We start from the raw sequence: 23,078 nt of genomic DNA, 5'->3' as shown, positions 1-23,078 counted from the left end.
TCCCACTAGGTAATCTCTTTAAATCAACAACAATTTACTGCCACCTTAGTATCACATACAGTCATCACCACCAAAAATCTGGCTCAATATGATTCCGTCCCTTGCCCACAATGATTTTAGCTCCCTATTTAAAACGAGAATTATTACCAGAACTTAAATCTCAAGCCCATTAGAAGTCAGCCACAAAGCAATTCACATGCAAAGCAAACTCAGTGTTTCTTCCCTCACCTCTGTAATTTCCTCTTTTGCATTTTACCTGGTACATTCCAAATCATTGTTAGAATTGCATGAATTTTATGTTTACACACAATCTCACAAAATTTGAGGTCATTACAAAATTTACAGACATTGTCAACCCAAGCTGACTCATAAAAATGTCTTCTGGGTCTGTTTATGAGGTATTTTACCTAAAGCAACCCAACACAAACACCTTTAGAATTCAACACACTGGTTTATAACCTCTGTGTCATTATTCCTATCTTAAATTGACTTAATACAGGTTGCAAGTAGCAACTTTTGAGATGGTACATCCAGTAATTTACTGAGGCTTACATCCTGCACATCCTGCACCATTTTAATTCAAAACTTATCAGTTTTAGATCCAAGGAGCCCATGTTCTCAAAGCAGACATTTCAGGCTGATAGAACAGTATATGCAACTTAAAAGGGTAAACTAAACTTCTGAAATTAATACCAAAGTAATTCAAAATAGAAATACCAAAAGTTGAGAACAAAACAAAAAAAAAAGGTGGTGTTTTTTTTTTTTACCTTTAAAAAAATTGTGGAACCAAAACATAAAAATTATAACAGTAAAATTTTACCAAAACTAGGTTTCCTTTCTAAATCTAAAAACAACTGAGTTGTTCAAAGCTAACTATTAATTGCAAATGAAAAAGACTTACCTTCTTGTCTGTTATTTTTCCTTTTTAGCCATTTTTCCACAGTTTCCGCACTTACACTTTCTGACACAAACTCATCCAGTACCTGGGGGTGAAGAGAAAGATACGCCTTCACTTTTTCATCTGTTAAACCTGAAAGAGAAAATATTCATTGATTACATTATCAGTATGAACTCCCTCATGCGAAAAAAATACCTAGACACCAGCAAGAATCAATATTCCTTTTTTTAACCCACTGAATGAATACATGACTATTTAAATTGTCTCCTCCTATACAGAGAAATACCCAGTAAAAAAAAAAATGAACTGTCATACAGAAAATAGTAGAAGCAAAATATATCCATACAAGATACTGCGTGCAAAACGTCCCCTAGAGGGTTACAGGTAAATGGTACTCAGGAGAAACAGCCAGGTAGGAATTTATGACTATGACTGTGAATGTAAAAGTACCTATTTCCAAGATATGCAAGGTGATATATTGATAAAGAACCTGGTTAGAAGGAGATAGAACTGGTGAACCAGTGAACTGGTATGTCTCGTAGAGGATCAAAATCAGTATTCTCACTACAAATGGCAGCAAAATCAACACAAACTGTTATGCAACACCAAAATCATACATAATTTTCAAGTACTGTAATTACTTCAGTTAACTTTAGAGGTATAAAGTACTTTCACAGGTATGCTTCCATTACCTTAGCAATTCAGTTATCAAAATAAAAATAATTCCAGAAAAAAGGCCTTTACAATATCTGGAACAAAAAGATAACTCCAGCAAAATTCAGAATCTTGGATCTCTGACATAAATAAATTTTAAAATTCATATAATTATAATTTGATCATACACTTCAAAATTCCCCAAAATATAATGACCAGCTGCAAGAAGGTGAACCCAGCAGCGCTGAGGCTTTGCAAAGAGGGATGTAGAAAAGAAGAGCACCTGTCCCAAGGGGCTTGGCACCCATAGAGAGAATAGGCACCCCAAGTGCAAAAGGCTTCATGGGATCTGAGGGGAAGAGGAGTAACAAACACCATAACAACTTTAAATATGCTGTCTTCTGTTGTGTTGGGTGTCTCTAAATGTAATAGCAAATTCTCCACAAAAATTAGCCAAGCTTCAGCAGAAAAGGTTGTTCAGGTTGTTCAAGTCAAACAACCCTGACCTCTTTTGGAAAGCATTCATGCCATAAAATAAGATCAATTTTCCTGTTTTATGCATTGTGCAGTACCAGAACATGATGAAAGCAGCTGTAGTGCAACTTCAATGCTAGTCAATGATGGTAATCTTTAATGTATCTTACAAATGTTTACAATGAAAGCCTTTAGGAAGCAATACCAGAAAACAAACTACTATGCCACTCTCCCTACATCAGTTGCACCACATCATTCCCACCACATCAGTCCCCACTAGCTCATATCTGGTTTAAACCACCCCTTCTCTTAATCCACAGAGGTGGCAGCTCCTGTTAGGTATCATAGCCTCAAATAACAACATTGACATTTGCAGGCAAGAGTCACCAGATCTGGATTACTTGAATAAGCTAATTGAGCATCCTGATTTTCATTAGTAGACAAGAAAAGGTTCTTCCTAAATCAGTAAGACCTGTGGATGATCAGCAAGTGAGGCTAAAACAAATAAAACCCCATTATGATTGTTTGACCTTACATGATAGCTTGTAAATTTAGGTCATAATGCATCTGTAAAGAAGTACATGTGCCAAATGAACAAGAAGATTTTTCAGCCAATACAGGTATTGCCTCACATTCTGAAAAAAGATTAGACTTACTAAAGTGATTTTGTAATTTGCTCAACTAAGAAAAATGTAATCACCTTGAAAAAGTAAGTCTTTCTAATTTCATAGTAATAACATTTGAAAAGGAAACATGCTTTAAGAATTGTTCATAAAGACCACAATTTTTAAAAATATTTAGCAGATTTAACCATCATAAAGTTATCAAAATTTATCTGCCTTTACAGTTCTGAATAAAAAATAATCAATATAGTGTTGTCACAAAATGCCTGCTACTTCCAAATTGTCTTTAGACTGCAAACAAACACTTTTGATTCTAGTAAGAATCTAGGAATTAAAAGATTGTAAAATTAGCAACTGAAATTCTACAAAAGTTGATCTGTGTTTTCAGTGAAAATAAACTTCATTTTCTTTCGTGATTCAAACCTTTATAAATTGTTGGGTTTGTAATATATACATCAAAATTCAATAAAATGTCAATTTGAGATAAGACTTCAGTCTACATGTCTCAAGTTTAATTTCCAGATATCATGCAACTTCAGCAACCTAAAGGTAAAAGCTCCGCCTTAACCTTATATGGAAAAGTGATTCATGGAGCTGATATAAGAAATTCTACAACCATCTTTAAACTACCCATCTTTATTTTACCATTTTATTTCACCAAAGGCACCTGTGCAGATGTGCTGCTTCAATGCCAGACTTGTAGATGGGAGCAAGTAGCACAGGATTTGCAACTGTATTTGCAGAGTTAAAAAGAAGTAACTTAAACCTATTTTCTACATAGATTAAAGCTGACTTATCAGTCAGCTCCCAACTGCTAGCTTGCTGCATCGAAAAACACGTGCTACAACCATACACACAAACTCCACAACCAAAACTAGCAGGAAACATTGTAACTCCACAAAACATTAATAGAAAGCAGCCTTTTAGAAGAAATTTAAATGTTTTGTGTTTTATGTACAACAAGGCTTTTACAACATAAAGTGTTCTAAAGATGTTTGAACGTCAAAGTGTTTTACAGCTGTGCAGAAACCATTATTTTATGGTGGATATAAAGCCTTCTACATTACAAGATATACATTAGAATAAGATTATTACATAACATTATGTATAGGTACAATGATGGACACACTCCCTTGAGCATTCACATGCTCCTGAAAAATTATGGTACATAATTCCTAAATATCAACAACCTCTCTACTAAAGTGCTGCAATCCTTTAATTCTTAACAATGAAAAAAACCCTCTGAGAATTCAGAGGCAACGATTAATAAAATTTAAATAAAGAAGACTGTAACACACTCAAAATCAGGAACCAAAAGTTTATCATATAATTCATGTGTTATTTACAGAATTACAAACAAAAATAACACAAGCCAGGGCTGATTATTAATTTTCTGCTACTAATGTACTGGTCTTTAAGCATTTGGTGCAGCAAACTTTTCTACATGCATTCACATTAGAAATATTTCTCCACTACTCCTTCTTCCCTCACTCCTACTTCCCATTATCTTCACTAACGCCAGAGCTTCTCTCATTCTTGTTCACCAGTTCTTGTGTGGAGCATCAAGCGTATATATCAACATTGTCTAACAAAGGAAAAGACAGTAGGGCACACATTCATAACTGCATTGGTCTGTATGCTAAAACCACATTTCAGGGCTGACATCTTTCTGACTCAGCTTGCTATTTGTCAAGTTTTATGCAGGTGTTAACTATTTGTTCTGAATATATCATTAAACAATGAAGACGAAGATAAAAATATCATGCAAAAGGATACACACGTATCAGATAAGCTCTTCTTCATTTCCCTCTGAACAAAGAGTGGGCAAAGAAACAGCTCCAGCTGCCTGACACTTGTGCCAGCTCAGCAGCTCCTCATTTCATGACCAGCACACCCACCTAGGCTGTGTAAACCTCAATTTGAAATGTTCTCTTTGGCCATATCATCTACTTTTAAAAGTTTGATCATGTGCATTGAAAACTTTGATCAAGGTGGGTTTAGTTTCATTTTTTCCATTTCTAGGTTGCTCCTGTTTGAACAGTAAGTGGAAATACAATTTTTCAATAAATGCTGAGTTTTATGCAAGTGGCTCACCTTATTGTGGGGTTTTGTGCATCTCATTTATTACAGGGTAGGATGATGTAAACCTGACAATGCTCAGTGCAAAGCAGAGAGTAGAAGATGGCCTGTTCACCCACCACCACCCAAGAGGCAATTCCTTCATCAGAAGGAAACTGCTATCAGAGGAAACAACCTTTCTGTCAGGATAATCATCCTGGGATGTAAGGAGTGAGAAGGGTAAATAACATGACAGAAAAACAGTTGTGCTTACTTGTAGTACTTCTATAAACTGATGTATTGGTGTACTCTACCAAAAAACCATAGCTCTGTTTTTCTGCTTTGCATAGCCTCAGGCTTGAGCAGTTCACCTTATTTAGCATAGCTCATGCTAGTCTACCAAAATTTTGGGTTTGTAGTTTGGGTTTATTTTTTGTAGTGGTGGTGCCTGAGAGTTTTTTGGTTTGTTGGGGATTTTTTTGTTTGTTTGTTTTTTGGGTTTTTTTAAGTAACTCTTTGGCTTTCAATGGAGCATGTGTAAGAGTGTTTTGGTGTTGGTTTTTGCCTTTTTTTTTTCCTACCCATACTATGAGAAATCATTTCTTTTCACTGAAATTAATAACAGAAATACATAGAGTTGAAGACTGAATTATGGATATTTAATTAAACTAACAATAGAAAATAAATATATTGCTACTAAATAACACAGTTCAGCCATTTCACCTTAAACTAGAAAGGCAAAAACTTATGATTGTCCAGTTCAACAAATAACTATTTTTTCAGTAGTCCTTTAACTAATATTTTAAAAACACACTTCATTTTGATAAGGGTAAAGAATAAAGAAACCTTTACCTGAAATAATTTAGCAAGTTTAGTAGAGCTATTTAAAGAGGAATATTTATTCATGTAGATTATGAACTTCCACAGGAAATTGTATGTACTCTTTATTTATTTCAAGGGTACCAGCACTAGATCATTGGGACTTCTAAAGCATAATTAAAACTTTGGCTGTTTTTTTAGTACTTCTTCTAAAAGCCAAACAAAACCAAAAAAACTAACACCACCACCTTCCAAAATACCTCTATTTGTGGGTCTTGTACAAAGACAGTGGGAGTATCGCAGGCTGCTTGATTTAGTGATTGCGTGGCCTGCTCAAGTGTAAATAGACCAACAACCTCATTAGTCAAAAAAGTACTTAATAAGAGAAAATTACAGAACATTCATTGTAGCTGAGAGTATCTACCTATGGAGGTAGATAATTTTACAGGTACTAAAACAAACATTTTTCAAGAAACCTATAGTGCATGAAGACAGTTTCCAAACAAAATGTGTATTTGAATGACCAGTAAAGAATAAAGCATAACAAGAGACAAAGTTTACAGAATAGGAAGATTCTTATAATAAATGTGATGAGTATTCACCCTGTTGATTAACACAATCCTCATAATGTCTATGTTAGGTTCTAGGAGAGACAGAAACTGTAAACACAGATGTAGTCTTACATGTTGCTATCCTCTTAAGATGCCAGAAAAATGCTCTTTGGAAAATAACTAAATATTAACACTTAAAACAAAAGCTTTAAACACTAATTACTTCTATGTTAAGGAAGGGAATGATTTTTTTGAGCAGATGTGACAAATTCAGCATCTTAAAAATCCCTTTACAGGCTTAAATTGTAAGGGTCCTACAAAGAAGCACGGTAGGCTTGTCTATACCAGTAAACTGAATAGGTCTAGGACTGTTCACTGACCTGAAACCAAGAGGCTTATAACTCCTTCATCCTTACTATTAAGATTTCTTGATCTCCAACAACAAAGCTGAGAGAGAACTGAAAGGTTTATTGCCTGCTTGGAATCACCCCTGGCCTGACCCTACTCCAGAGCAACATTCGGGATCTGCCTGGGACATCATTAGCTGGCTTGGGCAAGGCACTGCCAAGAGCCATTCCAGACAAAAACCCAATTCCAGTACCTAAGAATGTTCTTGTGCATTGTTTACTAACTCAAATATAGCATAGCTGGATTCAAAAATTAAACCAAGAAACAAAACTTCCTTCAAACATCAACTATTAGTAATTATTCCTTGCCTTTGAGTCAGTCTCCAACAGAATTCTTTAAAAAAAAGAAAAGTAATAAAGCTAAAAATGACTTGACAGATATACTTTTGCTTCCAGCTTTCTATGCTGCCTAAAACATTTAAAACATTTCTTAGATATTAGATACCTATGTAGTACTGAATCGATTCATGGCTCCACTCTCTTACTCTTAATCCATGTCACACTGCACTCTCCTCTGAGAATAGCTTCACTGAGCTCAGTATAAAGCAGAACTGACTGTGAATGAGCTGAAAGAATTGAAGCCTAGAGCTATGTTCAAAAATCTGCTCCATTTAGCAGCATGAGTCACACACATCATTAGCAATTCTTGCAATTTTTTTCATTAGCATTGTGGTATTCGGTCTTTTTTCTAAAACCACTAACTTAATCAAATCTCATGATTGGGCAAGAATTAGTTTTCACCTAAAGCTTCTGGTTCCCAGGCTGGGGGGCACATAGGGAGTCAGGGACAAATGAATAAAAATTGATGAGCCAGCCTAATACTTGTGAGAGTCAGCGTTTTGTCCTAGAACAGCTACACTCCGAAAGACTGCAGTCATTGCTTTCCTCAAAACCCTTGCAACAGTCTTTGGTGCACATAACATACCTTTCACCCAGTTAGATAGGATTCAATGCTTTGAAAACACATTGTGAGTGTATACATTGGTCACTATAAGAAATCAGGTGGATTTCATGTATCAAGAAAGTTTTTAATAATAAACATGAAAGGAAATAACTATAAATGTTAACATTTTTGCATCTGCTAACATTAAAAAGAAAAAAAGAAAATTTAAATAGTAATTCAAACAAAAAATACCATACGCAAATTGGCTTGTTTGGTTAAACAAGTAATTCTTTCCTGAAATTAGAGGGGCACAGAGTCTCAGTAAATATGGGCAAAGTCACAATTTCTCCAAGCAAGTAACAATATATTGTGACACACAGAAAATATGCAAGCCAAGGAAAAAAAATCAAATCGTGGTGATAAAGGCAAAGCATTATTTGAAACAGAAAACAACCTTGCCCCAAAAATGAGTGAAAAAAAAAGTCTAATTTGAAAACACTTTTCCTCATCTGAAATATCAAAATTATGAAGAGAGACGTGTAACACTTCTTCAAAATCAGCACTTGAAAATAAGTATCACACTCGCATAAAAAACAAAGACTTAAAAATATCTGAAAGTAATCCCAAAGCACTAATTTAAACACAACTTTGCATGTATCCTTTATTTAAAGCAGTCTTGCCCCATCTCTTTCTTACACAAAGATCACCTCTCTGTATTTTTCTACAGAACTTTATAAGCGATATTTGTAGTTATTCTCAAAAGCATTCGAGGCATGTGTGTACATTGCTTCATTTGGATTAAGCATTAATCCCATTAAATCAATCCCTTCTTTGTTCAAAGCATCAGGATTCAAAACCACAGGCACAGTCAGTTTTGAAATATCCTTTTCAAGTCAGACTTTTTATCTTAATCCATTTAAGTATACAGGAATGTAATGTGACCAAGTGCCCAAACTCTCTGAAACCTGACATTACTGGCCTGGCAAAAAGTATAATCACTAACGTGAAGCAATCAGAGTGGTAGATTTCTCTTTTCTTGAAAAAGTGACTTCTCTTTTCTTGAAAATCAATTTACAATCTTATCTATGAGCAACTTCTTTCACCTTTTTTGCCCCTCCTCTTCCAACTCCTTCCTGCATTGCTAGAAGAAAAACAATACACAGCTCTGGCATATCAGCAGAGAAAAACAATAACACAGTACCAGAAAGCACCACAATGCCCATTTGGGTATTTAAAAAGGGCATATGTTTGTTTCCCATATAATAAATTTTATCATGAAACATTTCAGATCTTCATTAAAAGATGAATGTTTAATTATGCCAGCCTCCACTCACTGCATAAACCCCCAGGCTCTGTACTCATGTAGATGACAGCAACAGCAACACAACATCTCAGCCACGATGCCAGCAGCTCAAAGTTTTAGAGAGATAAAATAAAGACCAGCTCAGCTAAACAGAACTGGAATGTGCTCATACAGAAACAATACCAACAACTACTGCATCCTGTTTCCCATAATTCAAATCTCATATTCCTGATGAGAAAGCCACGGATGTGCCTTTGCACCTGAACATGCCAGATGCTGAGCAAGGCATGGACATAAGCACCTTTAGTTTCCACCAACCTCCATGCTGCCTTTTCTGATATTATCAGCATCTTGCAAGCTTGAGCCCTAGACATCTGTAGATACTCAACTGTTCACGTCTCCCAAAATCTAGCACTCAAGAACTGCACAGTACTAGCAGCTCTGAGCACTCCTTCAGTATTAAGTTAAAAAGCAAAACTTCATATAAGACTGTTAATGAAATCAGTTTTCATTAGCTAGAGCTAAAAGACCTATAATCTTTCACAGGCATTATACATATGCCTAATGGGGTGAATGCATTCTCAATTTGACTAATCATTTTTCAGAGGGTTTCAAAATACACTTCAAATTGTCTGAATGGCATAATCCTGCATGTATACTGTTATGCTGTAATATCATCCATTAGTTGACGTATGGGGCTTTTTAAAACTGACTTACTTTCCTGGTTTGAGAGTAGCTTCTCTCCAGTTCTCATTAGCACATTGCAGTAGCTCTGAGGGGTCGGTAACAAGCTTTATTCTCCTTCCAGGTGCATGATGGAACCAAATTTGGAAATTTAATTAACACTCTGCAAACAGCTAACAAATGGACTACAGACATGCTTTAGGACTTGTAAATTGTAATCAAATAATTTCAAATACTTCCTTGAGGAGAAAGCTATGTATCATCAAGGTTACTGATAAAAATAATTACCAACCTACTTATAAATAACACATTATACTGAAGGAAGTTAAAATATATTTGTAGATGTATAAGGAACATCTCAGTATAATTATTTGCTTTTTTTTCTTCTCTTCTGCAACACATAGAGCCAGGTTACCTTGTCTCCTGCCCAAAATACACCTAAATATGTATCTTGAAGGTGAAAAGCACTAAAATGTAGTTCATTCGTAACTCATTATGAAAAATGTCAAGTCACTCAGAACTTGCATATAATCTCTGAAAAGAGCATATATACCTGCAAATTAAAGTATTTAAAATCTAATAATTAAGCAAGGTAAGAATGCCTTAACTCTTCCCTTGAGAACAGGTGTTGTGACCAAGTTCTTGATTTACGTCTTCTCTGGTAATACCTTCTGGCTGATGTAATGTCTTCCTCCCACTTGACACCTGATCCTGGAATAGCTCCCTTCTTTAGTAAACTCTTCTGGCTTAAAAGTAGTCCCACTGTCTTTATCACCAATGTTTTACAGCTCATTTATTTCTTAAAATGAACTCCTGTGAATAAAGTTCTCTAAACACTTTATAATATACTTACCAATATAAATTTACAGTACTGTTCACTAAACTGCTACTTAACTTATTCCATAAACAAGTTCCATTATGATGAAATCTCCTCTGAGATATACTACATGCCTGTGCCAATTCTCACTCTGTCATTTCACCAAATAGGAAACAGAGAGTGTTCTTCCTTCTGAAAGGAGCATCACACTTCATCTTAAGACTTACGTTAGTAGACATTTTAAGAAAGTTTCCCAGAGCACGTGCTCTTCTTAAATAACAACTAAACATAGTTAAATAATGTGCTACTTAGCAACAAGTCTGGACACCTGAGTGTTCTCTACTTTGGAGGTACTAGGACCATATCTGCAGCACCACAGACCAGGATTTGTAATTCTTCTTTTAATCCCCTCCAAATTTACAGTCTTAGAATGTTTAAAGAGAAACACAGTAAACATCCCTTTACAAAATGAGAAAAGTACAAAACCTAGAGAAGTCAATCACTTAAAAGTCCTAATAGGAAGAAATCTAACTAGATCCAGAAAGGTTTGATCCAGTTCATGGGAAACAAGTTCAGAAAAAAAAAAAAACAATGCTAGTCAAGCATTTTTCTAGACATGGTGGCTAAAATAAAACATATAGAAAAATACATGTCAGTTTAAATGAAGAATTTCACATATTCCATAACTGTACTATCATAGAATGATAGAATATGATGAGATGGAAGGGACCCATCATGATCATCAAGCCCAGCTCCTGGCCCTGCACAGCACACCCCAAGAGTCACACCATGTGAGAATTCTGTCCAAATGTCTGAGAACATTGTCCAAATGCTTCTTGGTCAGGCATGGTGCTGTGACCACTTCCGTGGGGAACCTGTTACAGCGCCCAACCACCCTCTGGGTGAAGGACCTTTTCCTGATATCCAGCTTAAACCTTCCCTGACACAACTTCAGACCATTCCCTCAGATCGTCAGAGTGAAGAGACCTGTGCCTGCTCCTCCACTTCCCCTCATGAGGGTGTTGAAGACTGCAACGAGGTCTCCCCTCTGTCTTCTCTTCTCCAGACTGAACAGACCAAGAGACCTCAGCCACTCCTCATACGGCTTCCCCTGCAGACCCTTCATCATCCTCATTGCTCTCCTTTGGGCACTCTCTAGGAAATTAATACCTTTTTTTATATTGTGGTGTCTAAAACTGCACATAGTACTCAAGGTGGGGCTGCACCAGTGCAGAGTAAACTGGGACAACCCCTGCCTTTTAACAGCTGGTGATGTTGTGCCTGATGCAGGTACAGGACAGCCTTGGCCCTCCTGGCTGCCAGGGCACTGCTAAATCATATCCAATTTGCCACTCACCAGGATCCTTAGGTTCCTTTCTACAATGCTGCTCTCCAGCCCCTTGTTCCCTATTCTATACACACAATCAGGGTTGCCCTATCCCAGCTGCAGAATCCGGCACTTGCCCTTGTTAAACTTCATACAGTTGCCCATCTCTAAATTGCTGAAGTCTCTCTGCAGGGCCTCTCTGCCCTCAAGGGGTCGACAGCTCATTCCAATTTAGTTTCATCAGCAAACTTACTTAGTATTCCTTCTAGTCCTGTGCTCAAGTCATTAATGAAGATGTTGAAGAGAACTGGGCTGAGGCTGGGGATGGAGCCCTGCAGAACCCTACCAGTGACAGGACACCAGTCTGATATTACCCCATTCACTATAACTCTTTGTGCTTGACCTGTGAGCCAGTTGCTCACCCGCTGCATGATGTGTTTATCCAGCTGTGTGCTGGACATTTTGTCCAGAAGGATGCTGTGACAGGACCAAAATCTTTACTGAAATCCCAAAAGATTACTATGCACAAGGCTAACAAGTTGTTGAATGGAAGACTTCAGAAAGTATGAAAGGAATAGGCTGCAAGATGCTATTCTTATTTGATCTAAAGATTAGCCAGGATATTTACAGCTTCACAGATAGAAAGTGCTGTCAAGATCATGACCTACTGATTAACAAAAAGGGTGTTGTCTGCTAGATGTAAATTATGCCTAACAAATTGAAGGCTGAACTGGTGCACACCTTTTTTGAAAAAGACATCCGATTTTAAATAAAACATTGAGTTGTAGTAGAGCTTATCACATTTTCCATTTAATCTCTTTGTGTTACTAATGGGTACAAAATGGGTGTACCTATTAAATAAATAAAAATTAAAAATCCCATTCTAATTTAAGTATCAATTTCTTTTATTTTAGCTTTCAGTGATTAAGTTTTCTCTTTCCTATTTTAAAAATTACTTTAAAAGAGTTTTCAGCATTATAGATCATCTCTTTGTAAAGGTACCACTGGTCTTGAATGAATAACATCTATCCTCTTTACAAAGTGGACCATACTCATTTTTCTATATTATAACATTGTATTCTTACAACATTTCACAAGTCCAGAGATTCAACTCCAACTATGCATATGGAACTATTCAACTATTCCTACAGTAGTTCCAGAAGACTCTCTAACGTAATTCAAGAACCTTGACAAAAATGTCAATACTTATAACTAGAAAAGAAGTATTAAAAAATAAAAGCTTCTAAAAGTCTTCCAAAAAAAATCAGTTTTTGTGACAACCGCTCTGGCTTTATCACTTGAATGTTACAAAGTAAACATAGCCTTCCCTCAACCCCTCAAAAGTGCTACAGCAGATGTTTTAGTAATAAAGTTGAAATACAAAAAGTTGGTACCACATAATTGATCTCAGAAGCTGCTTTTATCCCTACCTTTTGTATTACTATAAAATATAGATACAAAATGCCTCTTTATACAAAACTGAACTTTGAATGACACTTAAAATAAAAATCCATATTTAATTCTTTTGTGGGAAACAAAAAGCCTACCTTCAGACTTATTAAGCACTGAAAGTAAAGCACTGACTCCATCAAACTGTCAGAAGAAAGTTAGAAACTTCAATTTATTTAAAAGACTACAAAGGAAGAAAGTGATTTTACTTTTTTCTGTCAGCTCTTTTTTTTCAACTGTACAAATGAACAGAAGGAAAAAGGATTTTTCCAAGATGCTATCTCTGCTCAATTTTACGGTGACGGATGTAATGATATCTCTATGTCAGTAAAATAGAGCCTAGAAAAAGCAGTATAATTTGGGATATTTAAATGAATATGCCACTGAAGTAAAGGAGTATTGAAATGATAATTAAATACTGTGTTACATACACTTGTATGTTACAGACAAGAACACATTGTGCAACCCTTATTTGCACTGGTTAACACTTATAGGAGTAGTCCTATTGACGTCAGTGAGACTACTTATGTGGGTAAGAGCTCACTAACATGTGAAGAGTTGTGCAACAAAGCCCCAAACATATTTCATTCCACACATTGTTTCAAGCTTTGTTCCTCAACCACAATTTTTTCCTTAATAGTGTTAATAATATTATTTCATTAACGTTACCACTCAGAAAAATATGTGAGAACATACAACTTGTTCACTGGTATTTGACATAGCCCAATACTTCAGCTAAACTCCGAATCAGAGGCACACAAGAATTGCAGATTCACTGAGGATGGCAGGCATCTCTAGATATCGTCACCAAACCCACACCCTGCTCAAGCAGGGTCACATATAGTGGGTTGCTCAGAGTCCTGGCCCATCAGCTTTGAGAATCTCCAAGGATGGAGAAAGATTCCACACTCTCTCTGGGCAGTCTGTACCAGTGTTTTTCCGTGTTCGTGTGGAAATCCTCATGTTATAGTTTGTGCCCATTGCCTTCTGTCCTGTTGCTGGGCACTGCCAAGAAGAACCTGGCTCCATCTGTTTTACTTCCCCCTCCGTAATGTACTAATACACAATGATAAGATCCTCCCAAGTCTTTTTTTCTCCAGGTTGAACAGTCCAGTCCCAATCATCTTTATGGCTCTTCACTGGACTCACTCCACTATGTCCATATGCCTCTTGTACTGAGGAAGCACAAAACTGGGGCCAAGCACTCAAGATGTGTTTCACTCTGGGCAGGGGAGATGGGCAGGATCACCCACTGACCTGCTGGCAAAGCTCTTCCTAATGTAGCCCAGGATGCTGCTGGCCTTTGCTGTGAGGCCACATTGCTTGTGCAGGTTCAATAGAATTACAGGACCCAATGCCATAAGGATTTCTACTTCCTAGCAGGTGAAATAAATGAAAATACCTTTTACTGACTTGGATATTGGCACCACAGAATAAAACCCAACATATGGCATTGGCTGATTTTCCAAAAGCTTTCACTGCTGTGGCAATGCTCTACACATGCAATCTCATCTGGCAAAACATCTTACATTGATACTATTTTAGATGGGAATTCAAATAATATATTTGTTACTATTTTAAGATTTTCTTGTTGGCAACCACAGTAAAACAAAGACGCAGTGTTTCAGTCATGCCCCTAGTTAAATCTTAAGCAAATGCCAAGGATCCAAGGCTAGTTTCAAAAACTTAAAAATGAGCAGCTGCATCTTTTCCCTGTCCTCCTCCCCTTCATCATCTCCCCACCCTCTTTTGTTTGTTTTGGAGACAGTGTAGCTCATAAACACATGTCCACCTCCAAAAAGCTTCGTTAGAAGAAAAAGGAAGGGAGGGAGGAGGGGAGAAGAATTGGAAAGAACAGAAGTGAAAAGGAAAACAGGAGATGAAAACTGAGAGCACTTGATTGTATAGGACTCAGGAAACACGTTATAAAAAATCCCGCAATCACAGGATGTGTGTTCTGCATTGTGTCTTTGTTATAATGATTTATACAAACTTTTCACAGGCAAAGATGATAAAGTACTCAGTAAGAAAAAAACATACCGGTACAATCGCTTGTAATAATCACTTTGTAATAACCTGGTTTCACCTAAAGTCTACTTGAACTTGGCCATTGACTAATTCATTGAAAACACTCTAGAACCATAAAGATGTCCATATAAAATTGACACTCTAAAATAGAAAATTGAGGCATATTTCCACAGAACTGGTCATAAATTTTCACTTTAGTGTATTATAGTCCTGGAGACTGAGATCCTGATTTCTGTCCAGCTCAGTGGCCAACCAAATAGTGCTCATGAGATCATAATAGGTCCCTTACAATATCTTAGAATGACAAAACAAAAGTTCTAAACCAATACCTTAACAATCCACTTCCAAAACTGGCCAGTTAAAGGATGTATTATAACATATCAAATAGGAGAAGTAAAAGAAAGGACTTCAAAAATTTCAAATCAGACAAAATAAAGAGATTTAACAAATGGGTAGCTTTCAATATTTTTAAAGTCCTTCATATTCATATTCACTCTGGGAAAGCCTCCAAGACTGCAAACTCTGTAGGCTGGAGAATATAAATTTTAATACTATTCAATTTAACTGACAGTGGCATGAAAGATCTGGAGAAAACCCAGTACATCCAAGATAACTGAAGAATGACTCCACGTTGTACTGCAAGGAAAATGGCAGCAGGAGGTCTCTCAGGGATATGGTATCAATGACAAAAAGCAGTCATAAATAACAGCACATTACTGTTTCACCTTTAGTACCATTGTCACATTATTTTACAGAGTAATGGCTTAGTAATTTTGTGAACAGCAGTGTCGGTGCTGTTCACATTACTATACGAGCTAATGAACACACCTGACAGCCAAACTCATCCAAGTCCCTGGCATGTCTTTCCAGCACACAAGCAATCCTGCGAAGCTTATGTTTAAATGACTGTGACACATACTCTAACTTCATTGCAAGATATCCAAGTATTCTGAGGTCAATAGACACTAAATATTTTCATAAGTAAGTTGAGCGCACTTTGCAGGACAGCAGTTGGGGAAATTTTAATCTTTATAGATTTTTAATTGGGTGGGTGGGTGTGTGTGTGTGTGTTCAGAGATTAGCCAAAGGAACAAAGAGGCAAGCAAAGGGCTAATGAAAAATGCATTGACTCAAATTATTTAGGCACAGTCATCTTCTCCTGTGATAGAGAGGCTCAAGAAATACTGGATGTATTATCGGCAGGAAAAGGTCACAGAGTTCCATACATTCACCGTAGGTAAATGTGCAGAGCAAAGCTAGGAGAAAGCAAATAGAAAATGTAAAAGCAAACTTGAGAGCTATGAGGGTGAACACAGGTCAGAGATTACCAAGAAATGAAGCTTCTATGTGGGTAGGCACCACACAGAACTCAAATGAGTAACCAAACATACAAAATTAACCAGAAAAAACAAACAAAAAAAACCCCAAACCAAAAAATAAACCCAAAAAAACCCACAAAGAAACAACCAAAACCCCCAAACAAACAAATAAAACCCCAACCCAAAACATAAATTAACAGCTTTCGCCAAAATTAAGTTATCCTGTCTGTGTATGTGAACCTTTATTTTGTAGCAAAGAACGAACAGTATGAGGGTAGGAATAAGCAGCCCAGGTTGAGGGAAGGCAGGATCTCTTCATACAGCAACATTGATAATCTCCTCTGGTCTACAATGATTGTGAATTACAGGCTAAAATGGGGCAGAATTAATACATGCTGTCTGAGAGGCCACGTAGCTACATTTTAACTCGCAAGCACATAATGTCCAGAAAAGATCAGCTAACACACTTTTTGGATACAATAAACAAGTACTTATTAAAAATATCCAAATCTAATCAATTAGTTTCTTATAAGTAGCTGGAAAAAAGAATTTCCCAAGAAACATAAATATTCCAACATCCTGAAATTTGCTTTTATTTGTAATCAGTATTAAAAAGACAACTTTAGAGGAGAATGAAAATTGGGAACATTTTTGTTTGTTTTTCATTTTATTACTTAGTACTTTAATTATTTTCTTTAGAATTGTGAAAAACTTAAACTGAATTATTAACTCATAACTCATCTTTCTATTAGAACTAATATGTTTGTGCATTTTCCAGAAAGTACAAGTGAGTGGTGAAAGCCCGCATCTCTAGGCCACTCAAAATTCCTCTATTATGCAATATACAGACATGTGCTTCTTTCTTTAAATTCTCCCTGCTGGAAGCACTGGAATGAGCTGAACCTTACTAATTGATTTACTTGGCAAACCATTAAGGAAAATATATTACAAGTAACATGAGCTTCCTTGGAGTCAGGCAAAAAAAAAAAAAAAAAAAAGGTGAAACCAAGCAGTGTTTTTCAGCCCAAGAAGGCTACCTAGTCAAGCTGAAATGATACCGAAGAGACACAGACATAGTGGAGTCAAAACTGTCATTCAAGAACAGTTTTGTGCATAACCATCCCTCACTGAGCACTTAATTCGGAACTTTTAAAACTATAGTCAGTATATTAGTAAAAACCATAATTTAGAAATAAAAGTATTAAAACTCAATCCATGTTTCCCTGTCCTCTGAAAGGTTTACTAAGAGAGTCATGTGGATTAACATTTGCAGCTTTTCTTCAGGAAAAGAACAGTATAACATAAAAAAAAAAACACTCTGCCCATAAGAAGCACATTTTCTGAAGACTATTGCCCAAATATCAGCACATGTGACACATGAAAAAATGAGTGGGTTTACTAGTGTAAAAAATAATTATCTTGAATAAAAATTCAAAGAACAATACAATTTTCCACAGCGTCTAACACCTGTTAGGCAACACTGATTCTTACTTGCTTTAATTCTGCAATTAAGCATAGAAGTGGAAAAGTATAGGGCAATTCTTTTTTGTAACAATTCTTCAAGAAAATCAGCAAATTTTATTTGTTGGAGCTCTCCAGTTAATGTCAAATCCATTTTTTTTTTTACAAAAAGTATCAACCTTTTGTGAACCATAAAACATGTCAAGGATACTTCCTGAACTTAAAATTACCACAAGAGGCAAATGAAATATCTGGAGTTTGGTGGAGTTGGGGAGGGGGGAGGGTGATTTAATTTGTCTTTGATGGATGTTTATGCTAGATGATAATATGAACTTGAAATGTGTTCTTTGGAAATCTATTGTATTCCTCAGCATTTTCTGTATCTCAAAGAAATTATGTTCTAAATGCTCATAATATATATACATATATAGTACAAAATTTGTAGAGTGATTAAAATAAAAAAAAAAAAAAAAAGGAAAAAGATTAGCTGGAATTCAAGTAATCCCAGTAAGAAAAGTTTTAACTAAGCAAAAACTGTAAACTTAAGGCATCAGAGTGATATTCTGCTTTCCCCTTATAGAGTATGGCCTGTCTTTGAATGTAAAAGATAATTTAAAAGACTAATGGCCAATATTGCATTATTTAAAGTTATCATACATACATTAAGTAACTTCATGGGCTTCTGGTTACGAAAATCCTTAGTTAGAGATCAACTGTTAAGAGATTCCTTGAGATTTATGCAGGAATACAAGTAAATGGGACAAGCATTTCTCCTATTATTCAAACGGAGAAAAAAATTTTCTCCTCTAGTATTCAGAAAAAAAAATCCTTGAGCTCCGCTTTTCTTCATGCTCAGGTCATGCATCTACTACATATGTTGATCTATTTTAATTTCCTCTAAATCAAAGAAACACAACGTGAGAAAACTCAGGGAACACTCATTGCTTTTGTGACCAAAGGGTTGCAAAGAAATGCCTAAACATCTATGAGAGTCTGAAAGTATGGGTGTGATCTGTATACTGCTAACATAGGCCAACAGGAATCGCCAAACATAATTTTTTATACAACTGCCCAGTAGCAAAAACACCTGCAGAAAAGGTAAAATGTATAGTATGTCATCCTCCATAGCCAAAGCCATTTGAATCAACAACCCTTAAATCCCTGCAGACTGCCTTAACCAGCACACAGTGAGGAGCTCTACCTGGAGGCCGGCGAAGGAGGGAGGTAAGTTTCTGAAACCGGTCACAGTTGTTCCAGAAACTGCAAGGTGACAAAGCCAGAAGCAGAGTATTCAACAGCACTCCAGGACACAGCACTCAGCTGGCAGCAGGGGTACACCCCGGTCTGAGTTAATTGACATAAAACTACTTCTTCCCACACAGTGACAGTTTACTCTACAATACACATAAAAGATAACAATACAGGGGGTTTTTGCTTTGGTTTAAGTATGTCTCCTAGAACTACTCACATCCATGTTCACATACATTTTTTTATTGGGCTTTGATTTTACCACGTATAAGCAAATACTACTAAATAGTTGTATCAGTTAAGGGACAATGCTTTCCACTTCCCTAAAACAAATGTAATGCCCACGCTGGAAAGATGTTCTGTAGTTACATTCAGAAACATTGCAAATCCAGGCATAAAACATTACTCTGTTATTGGGACCTAGTGCTCCCTTTCACCACCCTCCCTACACACCCAGTAAAAAAGAGTGTAGGAAGCCAGCAGTGCAAAAAGTCCCTGTACAAAGATTTAGTGTGCAATCATTCTACACACGTTAGAACAACTGTTCCCTTGGTGGAGCTTTAATTAAATTGATAGAAATCTACCATAACTTCCCCCTATTACTAAGGATACATCATTATGCTTGCCAAACTAACATAGTATTTAATGATTTATAGATTTATAGACTTATAAATTTATCTGCTTATGCTATAAAAATGCATAAAGCTTATTTCATTTGCACTATCAAGCAAAAATATTAGCTGAAACATTACACCTTTGGTTAAAATGTAGTACTTTCACACAACACGTACTTGTACGGTCATTTAAAGATAACCATAGGAACAGAAATATTGTGACTGGTGTGATGATTGAAGTATGGTAAGTGAAAGAACAACTGGAATATGTTCATTCATATTAGCATAGCAGAAGCTTTTACTATTGATCACAGGAAGGAGTTGGTAGCCGTAGCGAGTACCCATTTCAGAGAACTGTTTTGAGAGAAGGTAGTAGGCACACACAGAGCTTGCTTTGGAGAGCATCAGGAGGCAGCTGAACAGCTGAACTCAACACTAAAACACTCAACACTGGCTCTGACTATTTTGCACATGGAGAAACCTCCACCAGAATAGTGGCACTCTTGTTGGATCATGAAAAGTGAAATTCTTCTTTCCACACAATTAGAATAGCGAAGAAGCAGCACCAAAACATATACACTGCTCTTAGGTCAATACAGCACTGATTTTGCCTTGCTTTTATATGTCTCAGTTTCTTTAAAGTATTATCATGAAAAAAATGTACTACTTAATTAAAATAAAAAGTACAGAAGTACCACATGCACTCACAAGAAAAATCAGCCAATGTCACGGTACCTTGCTCAAAGTTGTTTCTAGTTCAGAACAATGATACTAAAATTAAGAGAAGTGTAATGAATGGTTTATTAGAAGCAGCATCTTCAAAACATCCTCAGCTTTTATTTGCAAAAAATATATTGCCTGTGAACACAGAAAAAAAGGTGATGCAGAGGTTTGTATGCTCTGTAATATCACTCCTTCTTAAACAACACAAATCTTGTCATAAGCAACAACTAGTTCTTGAAGTTTTGTCCTCCCACACTCCTATAATTGAACTCTATCAGGCTGTAAATAACATTGGCTAAACTTGTACTTTTTAGGGCCCACAGTCACTACCATGCTACTTGAAAACAAAGCATAGATCTCTCTTATAAAATTAAATACAGCTTTTCTATGTTTGCCTAAAAAGTTTCCTTCGATTTAAATATCACCTCCATGTACTATAAACATTAATTAATTAAACCCACAGGCATTCAAGGTTATCAAATTTATGATCATTTAAAAGACAAAGAGAAGTTAAATGATTCCTGCTCTTTGTTTTCCTGTAAGTTTAGAGGAGTCTAAATTACTACTTCTTTATATGAAATAAACTCACAGAGCTTTAAAAGCTTATAATATTCCTGACGCTTTAAGATTAACTCAAGACAGTATTTTAGTCGTAATGTTACAGTTTTAAACTCATATAAGATAAATATTTCACCATTGATGTCTCTTACTAAAAACTTTGTATATTATTCACAACTCCTAGGAAAACATCTAACAGTATTTGTACTCATCTGCACAATGCCTTTGCAATACACATCCTGCATAATCATTTTCACGTGCTATTTGTGTCAGGTCCTTCTAATCATCTGAAATATTGTCTGTCTTCCACATTCCCAAACAAATAGTTTGTACAGCTAAAATATTGACTGCCCATAGGCACTTATCTCCATTCATTTAATGAGATGCTGCTACTGACAACCAAAAGTAGAAAAGTTTCTTTTGGTCTTCTACCCTGAGGGCTAAACACTGGTCAAATTATCAGCATGGACACCAAATCTCAATAATACACAGAGTTGCATGAAAATGAGTATTTCACACAAGAGGAATAGAGGTTTTTAAATTATTTGTGTGACCCTTATCTTTATGATCCTAGCATTTTAAGATCCTCATCCAATTAATCATATTTTCAGAAGTGGGAAGCTTTCCCATTAAGTTTCACTGAACTCAATGGGAGTTAACTGTAATGTCGCCATGTCCTGAATGTGCAGTCCATTTTTTAAATTCTACTTATCCAAAAACCAGTTAATTACAATAGTCAGGTCCTAGTGAATTTTCAGATAACCTATAAATTCTGACAACAGCAACAAGTTCTCACACTTTCCAGTTCACCCTAAAAAGTACACATTTAGCAAAATCAACACAGTTTGGAATACTGAAATGATTCTATGAATGCTTCTAAAACTGTATTGTATTAAATAAAGATAAAGAAAATCTTAATTATTTCTAAATTTGAGAATTCATTTATAAATCCTATTCAATTGTATACCTGCAGAAGGTTTACACTCTCAATGAAAGTTCCCCTTTGATGAGTTAGAGGAATATTAATGAAATAACTTACACTAGAGAGAAATCTCACTGCTTCTGGAAAATCAGAATTGTTATCACAGATGTCACACCCACAAGAAAGTATCGCAACACTTTTAGCAAAGTGTTTGCTGTGCAAACATTTCAAAGGACAACAAGTCAAATTTACAGAGATTATACCATCACAAAATGATGGCAGATGCTATAATAAACTTTTTAAATGAGATATAGTCCTGTAGAAGCCTCAGCAGCATTTATTTCTATGACAGGCATTCAACATGCTTCAGCTCTTTTGTAAATCCTACTGTTTATTGGAAGGAAAGAATTCATGTATTTGGATAATTCAAACCAAGTTAAAATAAACTGATGTACTAACATTGTGGCTTTCATGTAACACAAGGAAAACTGTCAGTATAAATTAATTTAAATCAAGGGTGTCCAAAACTTTCCTGTTTGATGTGCAGGCAATGCAAAACAGCTAGATGCTCTACGCAACAACTGTCCCATCACTGCTTCCCTCTCATCCACGTACTGCGTTCCTTCGGTCCGTGAAGTTTGAGCTTGCCTGCCTGTAATTGTAAAGTCACACCTTATTTTGAACTGAAATCTCCTATTACCTCTTCTTTTTGTTTTAAGGTATTTTCTTCAGTTCTTAGGGTAATATAAAGGTAAAGTCACCGGAAAAAAAGAAACAACAAAACAGCCAGGATGGAACTGCACTAAATGTGTACTAAATGTTAGCTGCTGCAACTTAAACTAAGCTCTCTGTGGAGCACTAACCATCCAAAAACACCAACCACATTGCTGAATTGCTGAATACTATTTTGAACAGTTGCATTATAAACATTGGTGGCCTATCTACTGTTTTCACCTAGACCATATCCAAAACATACCTGTTCTCTCCAAAGCTTGTGTTTTACATTTACGGACATCACTTGGTATTAGAATTGAATAATGCACCACAAATGTGCACCACAGTATCCCCTAAATCAAGCCTCCTCAATACACCTTTATTCCCACCTAAATTATTACCTGCTCAGACTTCTGCATTTCCCCATATACTGTATTAAATGCACACAAAGCTTGAACACCATGGCTATATTCTGCAGCTGTGCTAGTCATTGAGCTCCTATCACCTCTCTTCTCCCCCTCCACTGTGCTCCTCTGCCATCTCC

General features: G+C 36.2%; 1 protein-coding gene across 4 annotated transcripts in view; it reads right to left on the bottom strand.

Moving 5' to 3' along the window:
- Window positions 1-23,078, bottom strand: part of PDE10A (phosphodiesterase 10A) — a 358,481-nt gene that overhangs the window by 101,602 nt on the left and 233,801 nt on the right. For all 4 annotated transcript variants that reach the window (XM_050316279.1, XM_050316278.1, XM_050316277.1 and 1 more), the window contains one exon: window positions 902-1,030. In XM_050316279.1, coding sequence (XP_050172236.1) covers window positions 902-1,030 — 129 coding nt within the window. The remainder of the gene's footprint in view (window positions 1-901; window positions 1,031-23,078) is intronic.

Source organism: Myiozetetes cayanensis, unplaced genomic scaffold (assembly GCF_022539395.1).
Source record: "Myiozetetes cayanensis isolate MyiCay16 unplaced genomic scaffold, myiCay2020 scf2-11, whole genome shotgun sequence".
Lineage (NCBI taxonomy): Eukaryota > Metazoa > Chordata > Aves > Passeriformes > Tyrannidae > Myiozetetes > Myiozetetes cayanensis.
The sequence above is the reverse complement of the archived record's forward strand: the minus strand, read 5'-3'. Positions and strand labels throughout refer to the sequence as shown.